A 24678-nucleotide genomic window follows, 5' to 3' on the forward strand; every position below is an offset into this window, starting at 1 on the left:
TTTGTTCACTCACTTATTCTGAGGGGAGAACAGGTAGACTGACCACTCCTCTCTGGTTTCACACCAGTCTGGCTTATACACCTCCATCATCTTCTGGATGCGGAAGCACAAACTCTTCATGGGATAGGAGGGAAAAATGGTAAGAAAAAGGAGCATCTTTTTGTGCCATATGTCCATACTGATACTTTTAAGGTAAGAATATATACTAGTACTGTTAGAATATCAATCATACTGGAATTAATTCATACTGCATGAAGTAATATTCTCTGGTATGACTTCAGAGGCTTTTTACTTTGTTTGTAGATAATATAACTTCAGTCACTGCTGTCACAAAATCCTGCACCAAATCCTATAATAATAATGATTTGTATCTTGTTTTTGTTTTCAGTCTAATCAGGACATTTTAAGAAAACCTGTAAAGAGTCTGTATTCATCTGCCACAGGCACCATCCCTGAGTGAAGCCCTAAAGGCACTCTCCCATTTTATTTCTCATCCCTGCTATACTTTGAATATCTAACATCTTCTGTAGTTCTGAAAGCATTGACAAAATAAAGTGGCACTATATTATCTTAAAGTTATTGTAAAGGAAAATATTTTCATTATACAAGTTAGAAAAAGGCTGCATGAGGTGTCAAGTTAGATGGTTAAACTGCTCATCATTGGTTCTGTGTTCAGCATTCTTTGGGTGGGTCAGAGTCACAGAACTATGACCTGCTATTGCCAAGCTTCCTTAACATGACCCGTCCCTTAACATGATAATGTTCTAAATACTAGAGTATATTAGCGTCAGCAGTTTGAAAAAAGTTACTGCAGGTACTCTAAAGTTATTATGCCTCTTGGCATTACAGTCTACAGTTTTCTAGGTAAGTATCTCCTACACCACTAAATGTGTCTTCCTAATGTCTGAATTTCTCAAGAATACTGAGATAATGAAGAAATAATGACACCTCTGTGGTTATTTTTATGTATCAATAAAGCTATAACAAGGAACTACTGTTTATTATTATTATCAATCTCATATCACAGTAAATAAAGCACTGATAACAGTGCTGCAGAGAGCTAGTGGTAAACCACTTACATAGTCTGTTTCTTCATCAAGGTCTGTTCTGTCCTTGCGTGCATTGACTTGAGGGAAAACCTCAACCATGAGCTGAGTGTGGGGACCCGGTGCCTTGCCATTACAGTCCCGATGATCCACTCCTAAACCACTGCCAGCCACAGACCCTCCTGTTAGGGAACCCCCTGCCCCAGACCCACTCCTTCTGCCAGGCTCTGGGTGGATGGGAGGCAGGGGTGGTGGCTGCCCACCTGCCCGAAGCAGTTCTGGGAGTTCAAGGGAAAGAGCCCGTCGATCTCTCCTTGCAGCAAAATGCCTGGAAAGGAAAAATGGGGGTGGAGGTGGATGATGAGGGGGCAGTGGATGATGGGAGTGGGCTTGGTATGAAAGGAGGGACTCCTGCTCGGGTGCATAGGTGTAGGAGTGGGGCGAGCGGGTGCTGTGCACACGGAGGCTGCCTCCCACTGGAGGTAATCCACTGAACCCATAGCTCCTTCGACCTAGGCTGTTTGAGCTTGACCTGCAGAGCACAAGAGATTCAAAACACAACTAAAAAGTTATACATATTCATGAATAGTTTATAAAGTATAAACAAAAAGGCAATCAGTACTATCCATTAAGCTTTTAGACACGAAGCTAATAAGAGCATAAATCAAAAACAATGGTCTGATGTTTCCATGGAGGTAATTAAGGCTTAATGAAGGTATTGGAAGTTCATTAAGGGGATAGCTGGAATCAGTGCTTGGAAATAAATGTAACTATACCTGCGACTCCATCCAGACTGCAGAGGAAACGGGCGGCCCCAGTTGTGGTAGTTGGAACTGCGACCATGGCGCTAAGATGGAAAAGCAGCAGTTCAGTACAGTTTCTGATCCACTGAATGTTTCTCAGTGAAACATCACAGACCCAAACACCCCACATTAGCAATCAGAAGTAAAAACTACAAGTACAAAAGAAATAGATTCCACTTTGTCACTGAATTCCAGTGGCTTTGAAAGCTTGTTTTTTTTGAATAGTTCATGCTTAGATTTTCTTAATTTTGAATTCGACAAAAGCGAGCTCTTATTTGGACTATTTTAGCACCTCTAGAGCAACAGCAAAACAGAAAAGATCATCTTTTTCCTGCAAAGACCATATGTGAGCAAGGTACTTATTCCACACCGTGAAAATACAATGCAAAACTATTGTAGTAGTTAAATGGAAACTGGAACGGGAACCAGAGCATGGCTGTTAGTGTATTATCCATAAGTTAAACAATACATATGAAATGGCTGAACATAAGAAATATAAACTGGGCATTTTAAAATAGGAACGAAGTGCACTGCAGGCTGTCGTCGGCTTTAATAAACAAACCCTTGAGCGCCAGTTCCACTTAAAGGAACATAAACAGTTCGTTTTGTTTCCGCATGTCTAATTCTCTGAGCCTGATAGTTCTAATTATATGTTTTACCCTTGGAAATGTATATGGTGCCAATCAAAGCCTGAGCCAGAGAACCTATGCATCATACTCTATATACTGTAAACTGTAGTGAAGCATGAAAACTAAATGTTAAGTAACACTTCTATCCGCACATAACTGCACTGCAGATCACCCAAGAGGAGCACTGAGTGACAGACAACAGCTGCTACTAATGTAAGAGCGCTTCCTTCACTGTCAGACACACCGTACCAACTACAACTTCCTCAAATGTAAACTCGAAGTGAAGGCCGCTGGCTGTATAAAATTATAAACACAGGAAAGAAATGACCAAATGAACATTCCTGTTTGAAATTCAGCTCATACAATATAGTGCACAATTAAACAAAATGGGAACACTCTAAAGGAACGTTTGTACTATGGATGAGCCTAAATTGCATTGGCTCATTATTTTCATTATATTTAATTTTAAATAAACTGGCCTTTACCAAATACACATATCATCATAACCCCAGCAAATCAGCAAACAGGCCTATACAGCAAATCCAACAAACACGTAGTATCGATTCGTCGTCTAAAGTGTAATTTTATGGGGAAAAAAAGAAAATCAAGTGGTTCCTTACAAAACTTCAACCATGATACAAAATGTATAAACACCTCTCTTGAATGCTTATTAATTCAGTGATTTTTCCTCTGAGTGATGTAACTGGTGCCTAGTGATATCAATAAACCTGGAGTACTCTGAGAGAAGAGGAGGAGACTTCACAGTGAAGTGGATCTCGCACACCCACTGTGTTTAACATTATAACCTCTGGCTGCTAAACTACAGCCTTTCATCTCGCATGTTTTCGCTCCCCTCTTTTTTTCTATTATTGAATCATCCTTCCTATTCATCTCCATCACCACCTCTCTGTTCTGTTTCCTCCCTCTCCACTTCTCTCTGTCGTCTTTGTCTTTCTCCCACACTTTCTCTGCGGATGAACAGAAGAAGGGAAGAGTCAATTAATAGAAGTTGCCATGGCAACTGTATGCTGAGCCAATGCTTGTAGAACCGTTTCAGCTTTCCTTCAGTTCTGGTTCAATGGACACGACAACAGGGGAATTCCTACTGTGTAGTTATGTATAGTATATTTTATTGAATGTTGCACTGTACGGTGCAAATATTTGATCTGAAGAAGCACCAGCTTTTAATAAATGGAACACATACAACATAAAAGTGTCCTTTATTAGCAATAATTGCAACTTTCTTATGTGTCACCCTCTGGCCCATAAATACTTTGTAAATGAGTAACATAATTTTTTTTCTCTTTTTCTAATTTGCCATGCATTTTAATATAACAATATCAATACAAATTTGCCTACCACATGAGGTGTGACCATAAAGCCTGCTTGCAGCATGGATGCTATTACTAGTGGTGCTTTAGATGCATCAGTTCAGGAGCGCAAGCAGGAGCATGCACGTTGTTTTATTGGCTTTCAAGGAGTTGTGTACTTTGAATTCAATGCATGAATTCAATTCACTTCAGTTTTATTTATATAGAGCCAATTCACAACAATAGTTGTCTAAAGTCACTTTATATTGTCTCTCCTGAGACTGGTTGGGTGGTGAGCGGAAATGGACTAGAAAAAAAAAAAACGAATAAGCACAGTGACATCATGAAAAATAAACAGGACGAACCTACTGGAGACAAGAATTAGAGCAGCATATGACTGCATAGGGAATGAAAAGAAAGAACTGGGAGAATGATCAGTGCATCATGGGAAATCCCCCCAGCAGCCTGAGCATGTAGCAGCACAACCATGGGATGGGTTCAGGGTCACTTGATCCAGCCTTAACTATAACCTTTGTTAAAAAGGAAAGTTTTAAGCAGTGTAGAGAGAATGTCTGTCTCTTGAATTCAAGCTGGGAGCTGGTTCCACATAGATGAAGGCTCTGCCTCCCATTCTACTTTTGGAAACTTCATGAACCATAAGTAAGCCTGCAGTTTGAAAGCAACGTTTTCTGATGGGATAATATGATACCATGAGCTTTTTAAAGTACACTGTAAAAAAAAATCTGCAATTTAACAGAATTTTTCCTGTAAATTTTACAAAATTTTCCTAAATATGTGAAAAGTTAATAATATTATGAAAAATGGACAGTGAGTTAGCATTATGTATCAATATTCTTGTACATATGAATATATAACAAGTGGTTATCAAAAAGTATTTGTAGAAATGTTAAAGCTAATCACAGAATATTAATCTCTTACCACATACTTAAAAGTGTTTTGATTTAATGAGAATTGTTAATATTGAAAACATAGTTTTGCAGGAATATGTATTATATCTTTACTAACACAGGGGTGACTAAAATATTTGCCAAACTATTTTGCCTCCAAATTAGGGCAAAATAGTTTGGCAGAAGGTAATAAGATGTCTGCTGAAGGGTTTTCTATTATGACATGGGGCTGTAATGTTATTCTGACTTCTATATTTAGTTTATGTCTTCAATAATCACAGGAGGATATCCCCATCACTGACTGTTCATGTTTTACTGTATTTTTCTGTCACAGGAATATTTTGGGGTTTTTTAAGGACTTTTTTTTGTATGACTGAACCTAAATATTCAGGACTTGTATGTGAGGAAAATGATTTTAAATTCAGTTCTGGATTTAACAGGGAGACACTGAAGAGAACTAATATGTGAGAAATATGACCTCTCTAGTCCCTGTTAGAACTCTAGCTGCCGCAATTTGGATCAACCGAAGGCTTTTCAGGGAGCTTTGAGAACAGCCCGATGAGAAGGAATTTCAACAGTTTTGGGTAAAATTAGGAAATGCAACCAGCTAGTTTTTCAGCATCACTTTGAGACAGGATGTTTCTAATCAATTTTCTCCATTCAAGCCCTCAATGCTGAGTTTTCCTGTAATGGTCAGAGTCATCTGAGGGTGAACATTTGGCACCAGCTCTGGTGTGAGCCCCCCCCCACTAACAGCGCACTGACATCATTCACCATGTGCCCTCATTCCCCAGATTTAGCCTTTTGCAACTTCCAAAAATGAAATTGAGTTGAAGAGTCAGTATTCTGACACACTAAAGTGCAAGAGTTCTTTTGCCTCTTTTATTTGTGCTGTACACCAGTACAGGCCAAATCCAGTATTTAACAGTCATTGTCTCTATTCTGAGCAGTGATGACCCTGATGATGGCCTTGAAGTGGGGGATTCACAGAGTGCTGTAAGTTGGCCTTCTAGGACATTAATGCATCAGAAACTACAGAGATTTTCATGGATTTTAGTAAGAAGCCTACAAGCATCTCTCTTGTGGCGATAAAGGATGATACTGTTTGAACTGTATACTTTTGCACCAGAACTGACAATAAACTGACCTTTGAGTTTTGGGTGGATACTGTTTAAAAGTAAAAGTTTACCAACACGTGCTTTTATTGCAGGCTTTGTGGTTTTTATGTCAACAGCACCGCTATGAGAATGATTTATTCTTGTTTTATATAATTTGTTCTTAGATTCTCTTTTGTCAACTGGGACAGGTCACTGAGCCTAAAAAAACAAAAACAGACTGCCAGATGAGTCCTTCTAGGGCGCTATCTAAATATAACACCCATGTTCAAGTTAAATCGGTGGGTTTGACCAAATTTAAATCAAGTGTGTTTTGATGATGACGGCAACTCGCCTTAGGTCAGCGGTAGTAATAGGCTCAAGATTTAAGCAATAAGTTTTTCTACTTTATAATATAGACATTTTGATATGCATTTATTCTAGAAGTCCTAATAGATGTGCTGTCTATTATAGAAGTTATACTTCTATAATAGACTCAAGCTATTCATTAGTGGAGATTGTAAAAATGTGCAATCAAGATACATTATAATAAATTAATTTTTATTGCCCAAACAAATGAATTCACACTCATCCATCCTCAGGTTTTTTTTTGTTTCTTTCTGATTTGCTGTTTTTCAAATTCATCTAAAACATAATAAGCTGTCACCTGACATAATGAAATCCAGCCAAAATTAATTCAATTATACATTCACTGTGATGGACTGCATGTGGCCAGTATAAAATCTGAAAACAAACATCTTTGACACTAATATAAACTAGAACCAAGGTGTTCCGATAATGGAAAACACATTTGTCACTCCACAAAGCTGAAAATAGCTCACAGAGTCATAACTGAAACGGCTGAAAAGTGCTTGGAGGCAATGTTAACTATAAAGCACAAATCATTTCTTGTGAATAGGCTGAGAAGTTGTGTTTATGTGTGCGCACAAGCGTCTGTAGATGACAGTGTGATAAAATACCAGAGAGAGGGAACGTCTCTCTAGGCTGCTCTTCCCCAGGCTCATAACGCTGCTCTTTCTAGACTCCATGGTGAAGCTCCGCCTCTCTGAGGAGTAGGATCCCCTGGGTGCTGAAAGGGCACCCAGCTCCAGGTGGCCATTTGGTGTCAGCGTGCAGATCCTCGGGTCTAGAGTGGAAAATAGTGAGGGGTCAAAAGTGTTTTCTTTTCATTTTTTTTTTGTTATAGGCGTTCCAACCTTTCCTAAGTCATAGTTTACGGCCAGGCTGGTGTCAAATGAGAAGGTATTCACATATGTTTACTGTTTAGGATCAACACTCTACACTTGATTTCTGAAATATTTCTGTCATAAGATTGCAACTATTTTTTGTACAGGTAGCTCACATATTTTCTATCAAGCTGTTTTGTGGCGTCTCACATTTATATTATTCCTATTTGAAAACCTCCAGGGACGGGCAGATATAAACAAAGACAAAATAACAAAGAAAAAACGGAAGGAAAAAGTCAAACTTATGCGTGTCTGGAGAAAGCCTAAATCAGTGGTTGGAAATTAATTTTCCCAAGGAGACCCATGAGAACTGGGGACTGTTGTGGAGCACTGTACCAATAAGCTCAACTCAATTCTGCTCAATATTAATTTAATTGCTTTATAAACTGCTATTGGTAAGAGTAGATATTACAATTAGGCCCTAATTGTGGCACCTTGGGAAAATTAATTACCCACCCCTTACCTAAATAAATTAGGAAATCAGAAACCTTACACTATTAACTCTCAGACTGGTTTTAGGTAATACAGCATGTGTTTTTGAGAGTGCCAGCATTTTTGCATCATTACCAGATGCATTAGTGTTATTGGGTTTGTTTTTAACTTGTAAGTTTATCTGTATGTGTGGCAAAATGTCATCCTGAAGTACCACAGTAGCAGTTTCACACGTCTGTTGATGGCTCGGTTGTTAGAACTGCCCTCAAAATGTCCATTCTCCAGGAGCTTGTGTTTCCCTGCCAGGGAAAAATACCTCGTGTCTTGTTATAAACCCTCTTTGCTGACATGAAGGCATCTCTTCATTGTAGCCTATGACAGTGGTACACCTACCTCATAAAAATGTCCTCTCCTTGGCTAGATGTTCTGAAGTGTTTGTAACCAAAGAAAAATTTCTGTAATCATGCACTTTATTATTTTTTGTGGTCTTTTGGTGTTGCTGGATTCGTTCTGTTTAAGAATATACCAGATTGTTGATTGGGCACTCCTAAAGTTTCTGCTATCTCTAATTTTCAGCCTAATGATGGCCTCCTTCACTTGCACTTGTCTCTTTGAACCTCATACTCAGAGTTCTGGTGACCTTTTGGACATAAACTTTCTCCTATTAGATGTTTGTTTTGTCATGATTAGCATGTGAAATGACTTTTGTGTGGTTCCAGTGATTGACCCTTAAAATGTACTCATTTCATTCTTGAGTCAGAAAAAACTTTAAGAGGGTTCAAGAGATATATATAGATTCATGAGAATAGGATGGACAGACAGAGACAGGCAACCAGGAAATCTAATGTGGTGCAAATGCATTAAAAAGGAAATTAAAGAAAGGCAGAATCTGAAAACTGTACCAATATAAGCAGGCTAAAGCCCAAAACCAAAAATTATACATCTGTCCTGTATAAGTGGACACAGCTGACCTTGTATTTTTTCCCCATTCATGAAGCTCCAGTCTACAGGGTTCCCGTTTTGCTTACACTGCAGTGTACAGATCAGGTCTTCTGTGCAGCCATATCCCACTCAGATGGTACAGAAGCGATTCCCCTGCCTATGAACTCATGTTTAATCCTCTCTGAACTGTGTTGTTTGCTGGGTCTGTTGAGGAAGTCTGTACTGCCTCAACACTTTTACTGTGAGGCTGGATAAAGATAGAGCCCATTCATCCTTGACGACTACTGGCTATTCTGTTTTTTGGGGGTTTTTTTTATAATTTTTTCAACAAGTTTTTAAGCTTTTGGCAAACACTTCTGTCTTACTTTGAGTTGAGCACATTTAGCCTCCCTTTGGATAAGCCTCAGTGAGCAACAAAGAGCACCCGCTAAAATGTGATGTGCAAGCAGATTCTCGAGCATGTTGTTCTGTTTTGAGATGAATGATAAAATCTTGGATTCGAATTGTGGTATTAGTGGTAAATCCTTATTTCAGACCTGTTGTTCTGAATGCAGTTTTTTTTTTTAGCTTAGTGGCTAAAATAAGCTGGCAGCTGAGTGTAATCATAAAGTGGGGAAGTTCTCACCAGACAACTTTATGGAGTCGTGTTTCTCACTGTCATCAAAGTTGGAAGAGGAGTGGTCGTCATCGGAATAAGATCGATTTGCATCACCCTATAGATAAAACAACAAGAAACAAGTAGAAGAAACATTTTGTCACACAGGACTCGTGGAGCTCTAAAAGATTTTTCTAACATATTTTGTTTTAATTTTTTTTACAAATTATGTCATACTCTGGACCTTTAATCTCCAGGCTAGCATCAATCCAAGACAGTGCTCCCTCAAACATATTATCAGAGGATCTTAGATCCTTCCTTAAGGATAAGTGAGTAAAACCCTCAAAATACTGACATACTACTCCAGGAACCCTCTCAGTCCAGTGGGATTTCCCCTACAGTCTTCACTGAGAGAGTAAATTGGCTCAATAATCCCTAGTGTGTAGCAGTAGCAGACCCAGTACGGATGAGTGGAGGAAAGGGAAGAGAGCTGGAGGAGAAAAGACCGACAGCAAGAGAAGGGAGAGAATAAATGGCAGGAAGGGAGAAAGACCAAATGACTGATGGCGGAGCTTTGTTTTGGCATTTCAGAAAGATCAATCAAAAGCCGCGTGATTTGTGTCAATGTTTCTCTCCCAACTCACACATCACAGCTACATACCATGAATATGGTAATGCTTTGATCTGTGTATGAAAACTCAACTGGGTTACTCAACCGCACTACAATTTTCCAGTGATATCATCTGACATCGTTTGACAGCTGAGGGCAGATTGACAGCATCAGTTTGCAGTGTTTTCCACTGAGAGGGATGGCTTCAGAAATTATACTGTATTTAATCATTATTATGTGTGGACTTCTGCTTAGAAATATCATAATAATAAACAGTACTATAATCATCTTTTTTTTTTCTACAGCAGAAAATAGATTTTAAACTTTGAATCATTTTCTGCTTTTGGTTGGGTTTTCATTTCCTTTACAATATTTAGAAGTTCATGGCATAATTAGATTAGATTTGGCTTGTTATATACAGTATTATTCTACCAATAAGTTAATTTACTGAGAAGTACCAGTGCTATATTGCAAGAATTTTTAAGTAGATTTAATGACCCTTGTTCTTAATATTGGAAGGAAATGCCAAGTTTACTGGACAGAGCAATCATTCTGAGCATTACGTGCGATGTTTGTCTATTCCTGCCTCACTCATGATTTATGACTCATGATTTATAACTGTGGCTTTCAATGCAAATCACTACAGTCAATTTCAAAGGGTTTAACAATTATTGACTTACTAGAGAAAACTGGATAAATTATGTTTGACACATTCATATAAAAAAGAATCACATATGTTAAAACTCTTTGCTGAGTTTATTACGTAACAGCAAATGATAAAGATGATTCAGCACAATAACCATACTGTAATTGAGGCACAGTGGATTGTAGGTCACCCGAGTTTTGGCAGCACTTGCAGCTCAACACACAGTCTTTGCAGCTATATGCATAAAATGGGACGAAACAGAAGCATAAAAATACATTTTGGGCAGTGTTCAAATGCAAGTAAAATGTGATATGTTGCATGGACTGTGTACAGTCTGATTTAAATAGAATTAAATCCATTGTGTCCGATGCCATAAGAAACACAGTTGAAATGGTGTCCATGTAGAAATGCTGTAAGCACGTAAATGTGCTCAGTTCAGTTATTATGGAAATCAGCAGAGTGCAACAGCTCAGTTTACTTTAGCTGTGAAGGTCTCAGCCAAAGGTTAAAGTCTTCACTTTGACAAACACAGATTGATATCAGTGGCCCACAGGAGAGACCACTATGCAAGCATATTAAATAGAGAACACTCAAAGTCTGAAAATGTATCTAAATCACAGGCAGTAATAAAAGTTGTTAGACACCAGACAGGTTACTAGGCTGTGCTTTTTGCAATATCTGAAATGTGGCACTTGTTTGGTGGATGTTTTTATATATCCTCCATTATATCTATTATTACATTAAGTTATGTTATAATTTGGACTTATTTGGATTTAATTATTGCCAGACATGATCATGTTGATTTATTGAGTTTCCTCAGGTGCCGTTCGAGGGCAATATGTCAATTATAATTTGAAGTATTTCACTACTCCTGATAAAAGCAGAAACTGAGTAATCATTCTAAATGAGTAGCAATGCAAAGATTAACAAGCTAATATCTGGCAGTACTCGCCATCGAGTTCCCTTACCTCTGCCTGAAAGCCTTCAACCAAGATGGCGACCAGAAGGTTAAAGAGGACGTAGTTTCCAAACGTCATCAGGGCCACAAAGTAAAGAGCAGCAATTGGTGAGGTGGCTGCCATACCATTGTACAAAACCGCATTCCAGTCCTCCTGGGTCAGAATCTTTGATTTGAATACATAGACAAAGAAGGTTAATAACACACAAACTCTTACAGTGTTTAAAAAAAAGAAAATTAAAGGAACACTTTTTAATCAAGTTTTACTGGTGGAGACCAGAGGGGCAACAATAAGACAACCCCCAAAAACAGGAATGTTTTTAACAGGTAGAGACCACTGAAATTTTTCCTTTATCTTTTCTGACTTTTTCACTAGTGTTGACTTTGGCTAGGGTCAATGTCACTATTAGTAGCAAGAGGCGATACCTGGACCCTGTAGAGGCTGCACAGGTAGTCCAACTCCTCCAGGATGGCACATCAATATGTGCCATGGCCAGAAGGTTTGCTGTGTCTCCCAGCACAGTCTCAGGAGCATGGAGGAGATTCCAGGAGACAGACAGTTACTCTAGGAGAGCTGGACAGATCTGTAGAAGGTCCTTAACCCATCAGCAGGACCGGTATCTGCTCCTTTGTGCAAGGAGGAACAGGATGAGCACTGCCAGAGCTACAAAATGACCTCCAGCAGGCCACTGGTGTGAATGTCTCTGACCAAACAATCAGAAACAGACTTCATGAGCGTGGTCTAGACAACAGCACATTGACTGCCATTAGGTATCAGGATGAAATCCTTGGACCCATTGTGAGACTACGCTGGTGCAGTAGGTCCTGGGTTCCTCCTGGTGTACAACAATGTCCGGCCTCATGTGGCGAGAGTATGCAGGCAGTTCCTGAAGGAACTGATACCACTCCAGTAGAACACCTCTGGGACTGTCATGATCCTGGGTCACCCAGCCTTTTGCACTCAGACTTTTGAACTCATGTTTATTTTGTTTTTTGGTTTAGTTTGAGTTTTGTTGTTTGGTTTTGTCTGTATTTAGTATTGAGTTCATCAGGCCTTCTTAGTTCTAGTTATCTGGGTTCTGTTCTTGGCTGTTTACTTTTGTTTCAGTTATCAGGCTTTCCCCTGTATTCCCTTCGCTTTGTCACGTTTTTGTCTCGGTTTGTGATTCTGTGTTTTGTTACTTCCTGTTTTTATTTTGGCAGTCTTGCATCTTGTGAGCATTGTGTTTAGTTTTGCTTCCTTTTTCTTCTTTCCCTGATTGGTTTCAACTGTGTACCCTTGTGTTTCTCATTTCCCTAATTACCCCACTGTGCCATCCCTCTTATGTAGTGCGTTTTCTTGTTCTGTGGTTTCCTGAGTATCCTAGTTTGCTCCTGTAGAGCTTTTCCTTGTTTCCTTGTATTTCATGAGTAACCAGCAATAAAGCTGAGCATTTTTGAGCTCACGTTCAGCCTCCTGAGTCCTTTATTTGACTTCACATTCTTCCTGCCACACTGATAAACTATGACAGGGACATTATGCTTTGGTCCATTCAATGCACCTCAGACTGTCCAGGAGCTCAGTGATGCGCTGGTCCAGATCTGGGAGGAGAGCCCCAGGACACCATCCATCGTCTCATTAAGAGCATGCCCAGAGCATGTCAGGCATGTATATAAACTGGTAGGGGCCATACAAACTACTACCATTTTTAGTTCCTACAATGAAATTTCAGCAAAATGTTCTATCCTGAATCTTTTTTTTTTTTCACTTCGATTTTCATTTCCATCAAACGATGTGGGTCCCTCTTGTTCCTAACACGTGACCCAGTCCACATCAGTAAAGATATCAGCATTATTTTTCCCATTGAGATCTGATGTGCTTTCAAAGTGTTCCTTTAATTTTTTGAGCAGTGTAGGTCAGGAACGCAACACCCTCAACGTATGGGTGACCACTTTGGATCACAAGGCGGGTGCACAGGTTGCCTAGTGGTGGGATGCAACATGTCTCAAACCACCTGCAGTCTGACTTGAACTGAATGCAATCACTCTTGGAAGGTTTTGCATAAAATTGCCATCTGATTTACAATGCAGACAGACTGCCAACACAGTCTGAGTCAGTCTATTGCAAAGCATCTCTTTGCAGTAAGGTACTTGACTCAACTGTCTGCCACCTGGTTGTATTCTGGTTATATTTCTATATAAAAGCAAGGCTGCCAAGAGCTTATGTCATTTTGCAAAAATTGCTTTCCAGCAGCAACTACATCACTATTTGCGGAGGAATTTCTGTTTTCTGTTTATTTGTTTCAGATCGATGAGGCTCTTAATGCTTTGAAGATGACAACTGACTGCAAGTGGTCGCAGACATGTTCCCTCTCTTCAAAGCAACCATTTCAGGCAACAAAATCATAACTTCACTGCACAAGGCTGCAATCATTTTGGTCATCTCCAACCAATGTTTTCCCTAGCGTGACTGTAGTATAAGACATGTTATGATCATGTATGTGTGTGTGTGTGTGTGTGTGTGTGTGTGTGTGTGTGTGTGTGTGTGTGTGTAGGCTGGAAGCTGTGATATGTTGAATACCTGGAAAACAGTGACAATGGCCCAGAGCAAGGAGTCAAAGTTTTTCCTGTCTGGCACGGTGTCTCCGGTCTCCGTCTTAAGACTGAATTTACATCCAAAAATGTGCATCCCAAGGATACTGCAATACAACATACCATACAAAATAAACTGCATCATCTGTTATAACCGACTGATAATTAAATTTGAATCACTGTTGAATATTTTGAGGCATGATGAATACAAATTCTTTTTTAGAGTCATACACAAAGAGGGTTCAGAAAATTAAGGCATATCTATGCCTTAACTGCTTCTGACTGTGTAAATTCAATTTTATTTTAAGTGGCTTCAGTGAGTTATCATTTGTTTTGTACTGTATAAGTTTCCGAGCTGAAATAAATTAGATAAATGTAAATGCCTGAGCGCTACTGATTGCCAGGGAATACACACAATCTAATCCAGTCCAGTGGCCCTGCTAATGTAAAGTACCACACTAAACATTCACCAGCAGTCTCAAAACTTTCAGTTTGATTTTTTAATACGTTTGCTAGCATTTCTAAAAGAAAATGCATTCACTTGGCCTCTATGGGGTATAACTTCTGCAGCTACACGCCTCATGTCTCTGGCATTTTTTTATATATTATATAATTATTTCAGCTTATTTGAATATTGACTTGATGTGACTTAAATGAAGTGTGAGAGGCAAATGTTTTAAATGTATCCATTGAAAATTTAAACTACACACAATAATGGGGAAAAGTGAAGTTGTCTTATTACGTTTACATTACTGTATATAAAATAATATCTAACTGAAGAATTGCTTCCTTTTAAGTCAGCCTTGTGTGTATGAGTCTAAACAAACATACACACACACAAACAGTGTGTGTTAAAAGCATACTGATATTATCTCAGGGTCATATTTTTCAGACTTGACAAAACAAAATTAAAGGAATTTGTCTGAGCAGCACGTGACTCTGAAAACAATATAAATAAAGACAACAAACACTGTGAACACTGAACACCCAGTAAAAGACCTTTTAACACTCAAAGCATTTCTGTGGCAGTGCTTGAGCATCACAAATGTGTCCTTGTTACTGCAGTTACTTACGTGTGTGCTTGTTAAAATCTAACCAGATCAAGTGAATGCTTGTTATTTTGTACCCAGAGTTAATAGCTGCTGTGGAATGCTCTGACCTTGTGTGCTACAATGGCAGATGGTAAGCAGGTGTGAAGATCTCAAGCCAATACGTGCCAAAATATAAAAGTAGAGGGTGAAACAAAGATCTGTGTCATAGTGCTGCCCCTGACACAAACACAGGTGAAAGAAAAGAAACACGAACGCCTTACCTGAAGATGAAGATGAAGAGCATGAGTAGCATGCAGAAGGTGGCCACGTTGTCCATGGTCTTCATTAGGACTACCAGCTGTCTCCTCAGAGCTGGCATGAACCTCACCAGTTTCAGCACCCTGAGTAGCCTGAAGGTCCTCAGCACAGACAACCCACCGTCCGACTGGCCGATAATCTCACACACACTGAGGGATGAAACACAGACCACAAAGATTGCCAGCATTAGAAAAAAAAAAAGGATGACTAAATGACCATTTTAATATAGCTCATTGCATTAAAAACAAAAAAAAAAAAAAAAAGTTTTAAGGCAGTTTTATGTTTGCATTTGAATACAAAAACATAAAGCATAAATGAAATATGGTCAGTGGTTACAAAATACAACAGGCTGACTTATTTTGCCCATTTCCTGGAAACGCAAGGTTTCAATGGTGTATGTGCATGCAACTGTGCACATGAGACCACATAATGAAAATCCACTCTCACTGACATCATAAAGACCCAAGAGTAAAAAACACCGTCTGAAACTGAAAGTTAGGACAGTATGAAGCCTGACATTTATCCTTATAAAGACCGAAAAAATGGGCAATTGTGTGTTTTAGGCTGCTAATAACAAAGAAACAATTTAAAATTGTCTCTTTGCTCAGTTGTCTGTTATGTAGAGACTGGTTTATCTCTGAATTTAGGTGGCTTTTTTATGCTTGAATGATTCATAGTTCAGTAGTAAGTGGCTTATCAAACAAAGAAGAAAAACAAAACCAAAAAAAACCCCACTCCTCTGGAAATGGTCAAGTACAAGGACTGGGCTGAAAATGAGTGAAGAAGAAGCCAAAATGTCCAAAGAAAAACTTTGACAGACCTTCAATAAGCCTGGAGAGCTTTTGCTCAAGACTACTTTAAAAAAAAAAAAACAGTAAGAAAATCTGGTTCCTTGGAAGGAAAATATAAAGAAATGAGGTGTGGCTCAAGATTTTTGCACAGAATTTTTAATCTACAAATGAAGAAGATGGTAGTGTGAAAAGACAGAGCAACCTAATAACCCAAGGGAAAAAAATTACAGTCATACAATTATGTCTGCAGTGGAAGGCCAGAAGTGTTAATCTTCATCTTCAGACATATGCCTAACCTTTAAAGGAATCAGTACTGATTCTAATTTCTTCTTGCATCAACTTTAGTAAATGCAGTAACTGATCCGTGTTAAATGTGTGATTAATATGTCCACTCGAAGACTTGCTAAGGTTCTTGACATTACAAGTTAAGCTCTTGCTTATATGCTTTTATTTAAAAATGAGAAATTGCTGCTGCTGCAGAACAATGACCAAAATATGATCGCTGAAGTTTGGCTTTACATTTTCTTTTCATTCTGATGGATATTTACCATGAACACAGAGCCATTCGCTCATGGAAAATATGCCTTTATTTGTCTCCTCATGTTGGTAGCTATAAACGGCCTCACTCAGCACATCAAAATAGCGCTGGCTTTGAATTGACAAAGACTGAATAGGGACACTCGCAGAGCAGCTCAGTATAAATAGCTGAGGACATTCACATAGAATAAGAGAGGGAAATGGGTAGTGGGGCAAGAGATAAGAAGACAGATGTAGATATGTTCAATCACCACGTATCTTCTGTGATGGGTTGCACATTTGATCTTGTTCAGTTTTAGTTGCTTTGATGTGTATTTGATCTCAGGGTTATAATGGGGATCACACACAAAGGCGCCTAACCAGATGAATTGGGAAAAAAACACCAGCAGATCAAAGGCACTGCCACTCACCTGAAGCTTCCAGGCACACAAAACAAAAGACAAAATCTGTTTGCTGCTTTCTGGCATCTAAATCCATACAGGTGGTACATTTGAACAAGGTAGAACGCAGATGACAATTTGACAAAGTATGAATAATTAAACCACAGGGTCTCTTTCCAGAATAGGCAAATGAAAAAAAAGTGTGATATCTAAATTACATCAGTCAGTGTTCAAACTTCAAAATTATGCTTTACGTTTGTGTGATTTAGCTCTGAATATGTACATATAGGCCTGCATGTGGCTGTCCACAGATAAGGGTAGCCTGTAATAGCTGTATGTAACAAGTGCAATCAGTACCTTATGATGACAATAATCCCGTCAAAGACATTGTAGGGGTTTCTCAGGTAGCTGAAAGAACCAAACGCTGTGAGCTTAAGGATCATCTCCAAGGAGAACATGCTCGTAAAGACGATGTTGCAGATCTCCAGAACATTAGTGAGTTCTTCTGGCTGATAGCAAGGAGACAAATAAAAGCAGGAGAAATTGGAAATTAACGAGAAGAAGTGAAGGAAGATGGAAGAGACAAGGGAGACGAATGAAAGGCGAGAATGAATTTAAATGCACAGTAAATCTCACTGCATGCTAGCATGTTAAATGATTCTGTATTGTAAGATTAAGCTTGACAAAATAGTTTTGGCCTTTTTTTCTTACCATGACAGCATGTTGCTATCCTAAAAAGTCAAGCCTTTAGCTACAAGCTAAATAGAAATTAAATTACGCTTGATTAGAAAAGGTTAAAAAAAAGGAAAAAAATTGCTCTGTAACTTCAGCAGTGACATTTCACCATCCCAGAATCAGTGAGCACTGTGTGTACTGTATTTATATGTCTGTATGTGCATGTGTGCAGTTTTTTGAATCCCTATATGCTGTGTGCATTTGTCACTCCTAATGACTGTTTGCAGTGTGAAAACATGGGCTAATGATGTATGCCCACCAGTGTCCAGATCAGCCAAACAGTGCTGGCAGCCCCTGGAGATCCATTACTGCTGTCTCATTACTGCAGACCTGGGAACAGATCTAAAGACTTGAGTCTTTTGCTCTGTTGATATATGGAATAAAATTAGAAAAGCAGGGATTTTATATCATACTGAGGACTTCCCTTCCAGTTTGATTTAGAAAAGTGAACAGTATTCACTTGTAAACTTAACTAGACAAAAGGGACTTTGTATCTTTGCACTATTGTGTACTCTTCTGGGACTAAAAAAAAAAGAAAACCTGCAATCTGGATTTACTAAATACACAGTCAAAATTTAGGAATGGATTTTCCTTTAACACAACATAATTTGACAAGGAAAGGGGTTCAAATGAAATATTCACTTCATTCAACCAAAGTTCATAGCAGTAAATTACTGTGTCATTTTACACCACTGGGGCAGTTTGTGCTTGTGATGCTTGCAAACACTGAGCAGAAAGTGTAGAAGGTAGAAAGTTCTCCATTCAAGCTATTTTATTTGAAATGGCAAAAGAAGATGGCCAACGCACTTGTCCTTGGCACATAAAATCATGATTTAAAACCTGCCTTTTGTATGTACTCTGGGTATCTTTGTATAATATTAAAATTTGTTTGATTATCTGAAACATTTAAGTGTGACAAAAATGCAAAAAAAACTAAAAAATCAGGAAGGGGGCAAATACTTTTTCCCAACACTATATATTTTCTAATTTGAGCACTACTGTTGTTGTTTTTCTTTTTCTTTTTTTTTGTAATCCTAGTGATGAGTTTCAGTTTTAAAATTCAGTCTTTTGCTTTATCATTATTAATAACATGAATGTTCTGGTTGTGACGTCTCTCTCTCTCTCACTAAGTAAATTTGCAGGCGTCAGTTTATTTGTACTGACTGATCAGTAAATCAGTCAGTACTGTACAAATAAACTGACGCCTGCTCTCATGTTTATATTGGATAGAAACTTCAGCATTTAAAATGACTCTCCTGTGATGCACTTGCACAGCTTGGTGGTTCTGTGATTGACTTTGACATCAGAGTCCAGAGTTTGGCATTTTTAATGAAGACTTATATTTCAGTGACTTAACTGAATTGCTGTTTGGTATATATGAGTCACAGGTTTAGGAATGTTTACTTCAAGAGTTCATCTATTGATGAACTAAAGTAGAGAAGCCAACAACATCCATGCCTACAATTATCTTTTAATTTGTCCTGTTATCTCGAGATAACAACATGCTTGATAATGACTTCATTTAGTAATTAAGAAGGGTATGGATAGAGATCAAACAACACTGTTATATGATTGTCTGTGTTTGCCAAAATGTTAGGATTAAAATGAAATGATCCAATCTGATGATGTTGGTGCAATAGTAGTTGCATAAACAAAGAGGGTTTTCTCTTCTTTATCAGGGATCAGGAATGCCATTTCAGCATTCCTGATCCCTGATAAAGGAGATCAGGAATGCAGGGGAGGCAGATGGAGCTCGTCTCCTCTTAATAAAACACAAGGTCCCTGAAAACATGATTTATTACATTTATGAAATGTGCTTTTTTGCTGTGTTTTTTTCAATTCATCTATTTTTTTTTCTGCACCTCATGGAGGGTGATTCATTACTAATTCCCTTTAATAAGGATAGCGGCATGTGCTCCCTTCTTTCCAAGCTTAGTTTGTCATAGGGGATGCTCAACCTCAAGCATCTCTGCTGACACTACAGACAGACTGTAGGAGGACACCCTGCAGCAGTCTGACTTGAGAACTCATCAACTATAGAATTATATTCAGCCTATGTATAACTTCGATTCAGTTCTGATATATAAACTTCAGGTTTATGGAAAAAGCAGATAAATGTAAGTTAAATCTACATGGATTGACATGGATAAAGTAACTTATTATCTATAATTTAGTAGAATTGTTTACCAGGCTGAAAATAACCTCAGTGGCCATAACAAGCTCTCGTGGTTACCAAGTTGGTCAAAAGTAAGAGTAAACTTCTCAGACTGACCTGTGGAGCCTATCATTGGGCCAAGATTTTGTGTTGTCTTTAGGTCCTTTAATCTTTGCTATTAACAATAAGAATATCAATAACTGACAATTAAATAACAGTGCTGTCCACCCCTCCCCATACAGTCTCCAAAGTGTCCGTCATGCTGCTGCATCATTAATTCCCCAAATGACATTTAAATTCTCTGTTATCTCAGTTGAGCAGTTCATCCAGCTCAGTGGGAGATATAATTTGGCTAAAAAAGTGGATGGATTGACATCATTGTGTTTGTACACTCATGGCCAAAAGATTTGGCAGTGGCACCACTGGGTTTTTTTTTAATTTGCCAGTAGAACTTTTTGTGATTGTTCTTCACATCAAACATGTTAAAAAAAAAAGGAAAAATACATGAAAAACAAAATTTGTGCTACTACCAAAACTTTTGGCCACAACTAAAAAAACATGCATAAACTTCTAAAGTAACAAATATCTTTAACTGTGGCCCAAACAGTTAAGGCAGCTTACTGTACGTACATGGTCTTCCTCCCAAGACCCAGGGGAAACGCTGAGTGGGAAAAGTCCCCTGACAAAAACTTAACTATGACCCCCCCATAGGACTAGATTCTTGATTCATTGAGTCTATAATACCCTCTCCAGGCCATCCAACCTGTTATCATTGGGCATAGGAAAACCCTCGTTCCCCTAATCTTCATAGAGAGGGACCGTATAACAGATCCTGAGCAGGTGCTCCAAGACACAGAGTGAGAGCTTTTTTGTCAGTGTTACTACCAGGTCCTCAAGACCACACACTACAGTCAGGACGATACTGTTTGTCAAGAAGAGCTGCCAGCAAAAAAGATCCAAATCTGCTCTGTTGAGAGGCTTTTCACAGCGCGAACCTCGGTGATGACAGCTGACCTAAAAAAAGGAGCTGAAAATTCCATCACATACCATCCAGTCCTTGCTGAGCCCAGGCATTATTTTGGTATTTGAGGCCAAAAGAACTAACTGTATCCTGGAAGGAGATTTAAAAGTGGTGCAAGAGACACAGAGGACAAAGCACCAGGAGCTGGGGGAGGACTGGCACTAAATAGGGTGAATGACTAGGTGCAGGGAGTGAGCAGGGAGTGAGAGAGAGACCTGCTTGCAGTGGGGTGGCCAGTGGAGTCAGTAGAATGCCATTTGAACGAGGGCCCGAGCTTTATCAACACGTGGTCTGGTTCCCCGAATGAAGGTGTCATCCAGGCAAACATCTCCACACATGGTCTAGATAGCAAACACCCCATTTATGGTCCCCCACTCATTGTTTAGACTTTTTACTAAAACACACCCTTTAGTTATTCTTAATTTTGCCTCTCTTGCTGTCTCGTTCACTCTTATTGACCCTTCACTTTCCTGTTGTTTCTCTTTTGCCTGTTAATTGCAACCAGAGTTAAAAAAATGACATGTTCTGCATGTCTATATATCCCCTCTGTTCTGTTTCCCAGCAGGGCACTTAAAGCATTGTCCAAACACACAGATGAACAGCCTATACAGCATATATTTATAAAATTGATAGCATTAAAGAAGGATATCTGGACATTGTTCATTACACTGTCCAAATAATGTCTGTTCTCCTGCCAAAGTGGCAGGTGGACATAAGCAAAAAAAAAAAAAAAGACAGGAGAAAAGAAACACACCAAGAACAACAAAATGTCTGAAAGGTGCAGTTGGACAGGTGTAAGCACCTCTCTCCTCTACAGGAAGAAGATCACAGTGATGAGACAGATCAAGTCTCTGATACTTGCTGTTCAAACAGAGGGAGGCATGACTCCAGTTTGCTAAACAGGCAGTGGAACCACAGACATTTCAGCTCACTATTTCCTCACCATTAAAGCAGCAAAGACTCTCGCTGCCTCTCTCATTCTGTCTCTATTTTTAGCAGCCCCTGAGATGAGAGACGACCCACCACTGCGGCGGTGGCAGGCGTGAGTGGGCGATGGTATAGCGAGAGCAAGAAATATTGATAGAAAAAAAAAAAAAAAAAGAGTTCACAAAGCCGAGCATCGGAAAGAGAGCGGAAACAAGAAGAAAAATGAAAAATAAGTGAAAGTTAAAAGACAACAGGAAGTGCCATATTTTTATTGCTCGGAGAGCTTAATAAATGTGATCTAAACAAAAGTTTGAATTCACAAAATGCAATCATTTATACTGTATGATCACAATCTGTTGCCTAACCTGAGAGGAGACTTGTCTGCCCCGTGGGCTGGGGAATCACATTTTACAGGCATTATAAAGACAAAAGGAGGAAAAGATCTGTAAGGATGGGAGATGGATGTGCAGAGGAAATATAGAGCTTTACACTGCAAAGGAGTGTGGACATACAGGAGAGTGACAGGGAGAAGCTCAAAGAGACTTTGTCATATACAGTGCAAGCAGCATGGCTGTCGTTTCACTCTGTCATAGAGAAAGTCTGCAGTGCATTCATCTAAAAAGTAATAAAATACATTGGAATCCCCCATTTATGAATTTACAATAATGAAAAATTTACAATAATGATCATGACTCAATGGGAATGCTTATTTAATAGTTATTATGTTGACTCATTGGTTAGTAAATAGTTTGCTGTAAAGTTGCAGATGATACTTTAAAACCTTTTAAATGGTTAACAAATAATTGTGCATTCCACATGTTATGTGAGTGGCTATTTTAAAATGATAAAAGTTGTTAATATTAATGACAAGTAAATGTTACTAATTATTAATAAGCATTTTTAATTACTGTTGAATTGTTTGCTGACAGCAATTCCATTCAGTGTTGCAGCTGATGAATGAAACGTGTGGGGAGACTGTTTTCTTTTTTGGCATGACTTTCAGATACTGTTCTTCTGCTGTAGATAGTTTTGTAGGCCCGCCACGTCTTCTTTTGACCTCTACATGTCCAGTTTCCTCAATTTTTTTTAAGGGCATACTGCACAGCATGCTGGATTATGCCAAGTTTGCAACTGATTGCTCTTTTTTTTTTTTTTTGGGGGGGGGGGGGGGGGTCACCTTGTTGATGGAAAAATACTATTTTATGCCTGTCAAACTGTGTTATTGTTAGTTGAATCTATGAAAAATGCCAAAGAAATTGGAACAAATTGTATTGCCTCTTATGTGTAGACAAAACACTGATTCATCCATTGCTGCCTTGTTTATGCTTGAATGATTTATAGATGAGGATGGACAAAAAAACAAAACAAAACAAAAGAAACAAAAAAAAAAACAGTCTCAAAATGGTCAGGTACAAGGACTGGACTGAAAACGAGCAAAAACAAACAAACATTTCCCAAAACAGGGATAAATGAGGGTACGGAGAAGGAAAGAAGTGACTTAAACGTGACCAAATGTTAAAGAGCGAGTTGTACCTGTTCGTGGTGCTCAATGCCCATGCTGATGGTGTTGATCAAAATGGCGATCATGATGCCTCGGTTAAAGTACTTGCTCTCCACGATGCCCCACAGCTTCATTCTGATGTCGTACCATAGTTCCTTACATCGCTTCTTTGGCCTACAGCAATCATGGGCCCCTGCACTGTCATTGCCTTGCTTGTCCTTCTCTTTACTACCAGACTGAACACAGTCCCTGTCTGATTCTTCCACGGTTCCCTCTTCAGCTTCGTCGCTGGCTGCACTGCGAACTGGTCCCACCCCATCAGAGAGCGTTGGTGCTGCCGCACACTGAGGGCAGCCTTCTGCGGCAGAGGCAGCAGTGAGGGCCATGGGCTCAGCAGATGAGGCATGGTCTGGTCTATTATGATGGGTACAGGGAGGACCTTACAAGAGGCAGGGTGAAGGATATTAATGGGTGAGTATATAATTTATGATCTAAAATGAATACTACTTCCTTTAAAAATATTTACAGTTACGTACCATGTCTCAACACAGCTCTTCTGTTACGTCCCTCACGTCCATTGGCCTTCCTCTCCCTCCCTCCCCCTCCTCTTCTTCCTCTTCCAACACCATGAAAGCCACGAGGTTTGCCCCGCAGGGTGTTAAAAAGGGCTATGGTTTGCCTCCTGGCCTTCCGGAGGAAATGACAGACCAGCTGGAAGAGCTCTTCATAGCAGTCACCAGGTTCACTGGCCAGGGTGGAGGAGGACGAACACCGAGCTCGCTGCTCCTGCATCAGCTGGTGCTCCCTCTGCTTGGTCTCAGAGAACTGGGTGGCAATGACCACCAGGCACAGGTTGATCATGAAGAAGGAACCCACCTGAGAGGTTGAGAGGATTATATAAACAAAATTTACAGCTGAATGATGCTCGACTGCCACGCACACTGCCCCAAGCTGACCGCTGCTGAAACTGCTTTTGAGAAACCAAACTAATGAGATGTAAATATTTTCACGGTACTTTGGCAGAGATGGGAATTGTTCATCTAAGAACAGGTTTTAAAGGCCTGTTAGTAATCTTATAATACTCCCATCCAATAAAAAGGTAAAAAATCATTCTTAAAAATAATTATCTGCAACAGCTGGAAACTCCAGCATGAAATTGTCCTAGACCCCTAATTTGGTCTGTTAGTGGACAGCTTCTGCCAGCTAATAACACTGAATAAAACAAAACTCTCAGCATGACAATGGCCTTATGCCAGAGCAGTGTAGTTCTTACCTCTAGCTTGTTAGTCCACTTGGCTGAACAACTCCAGACATAACACATTGTACAATATGTTCACAAACAAATCTGCTCTGTTCAGTGCCATATTGAAGATACTTTTTTTCTTCCTCCAGAGAATATGACAGAGATTTAGTATTACAACCAGGAAAATTTGCAAGTATAAAAACCTACAAGCAATGACCCACTAAGAGAGGAGAGCTAACATATTTGGT

At 39.2% G+C, this 24678-nt stretch overlaps 1 protein-coding gene across 1 annotated transcript in view; it reads right to left on the bottom strand.

Moving 5' to 3' along the window:
* LOC115775707 (voltage-dependent T-type calcium channel subunit alpha-1I-like) overlaps positions 1-24678 on the bottom strand; it is a 184260-nt gene that overhangs the window by 62247 nt on the left and 97335 nt on the right. The window contains exons 8-18 of the mRNA XM_030723225.1: positions 23724-24063; positions 23220-23626; positions 17206-17357; positions 15104-15289; positions 13781-13898; positions 11231-11386; positions 9037-9124; positions 6771-6937; positions 1823-1893; positions 1080-1578; positions 14-114 (exon numbers count right to left, since the gene is read on the bottom strand). Coding sequence (XP_030579085.1) covers positions 14-114; positions 1080-1578; positions 1823-1893; positions 6771-6937; positions 9037-9124; positions 11231-11386; positions 13781-13898; positions 15104-15289; positions 17206-17357; positions 23220-23626; positions 23724-24063 — 2285 coding nt within the window. The remainder of the gene's footprint in view (positions 1-13; positions 115-1079; positions 1579-1822; positions 1894-6770; positions 6938-9036; positions 9125-11230; positions 11387-13780; positions 13899-15103; positions 15290-17205; positions 17358-23219; positions 23627-23723; positions 24064-24678) is intronic.

The sequence above is a fragment of the Archocentrus centrarchus genome, chromosome 1 (assembly GCF_007364275.1).
Source record: "Archocentrus centrarchus isolate MPI-CPG fArcCen1 chromosome 1, fArcCen1, whole genome shotgun sequence".
Taxonomy (NCBI): domain Eukaryota; kingdom Metazoa; phylum Chordata; class Actinopteri; order Cichliformes; family Cichlidae; genus Archocentrus; species Archocentrus centrarchus.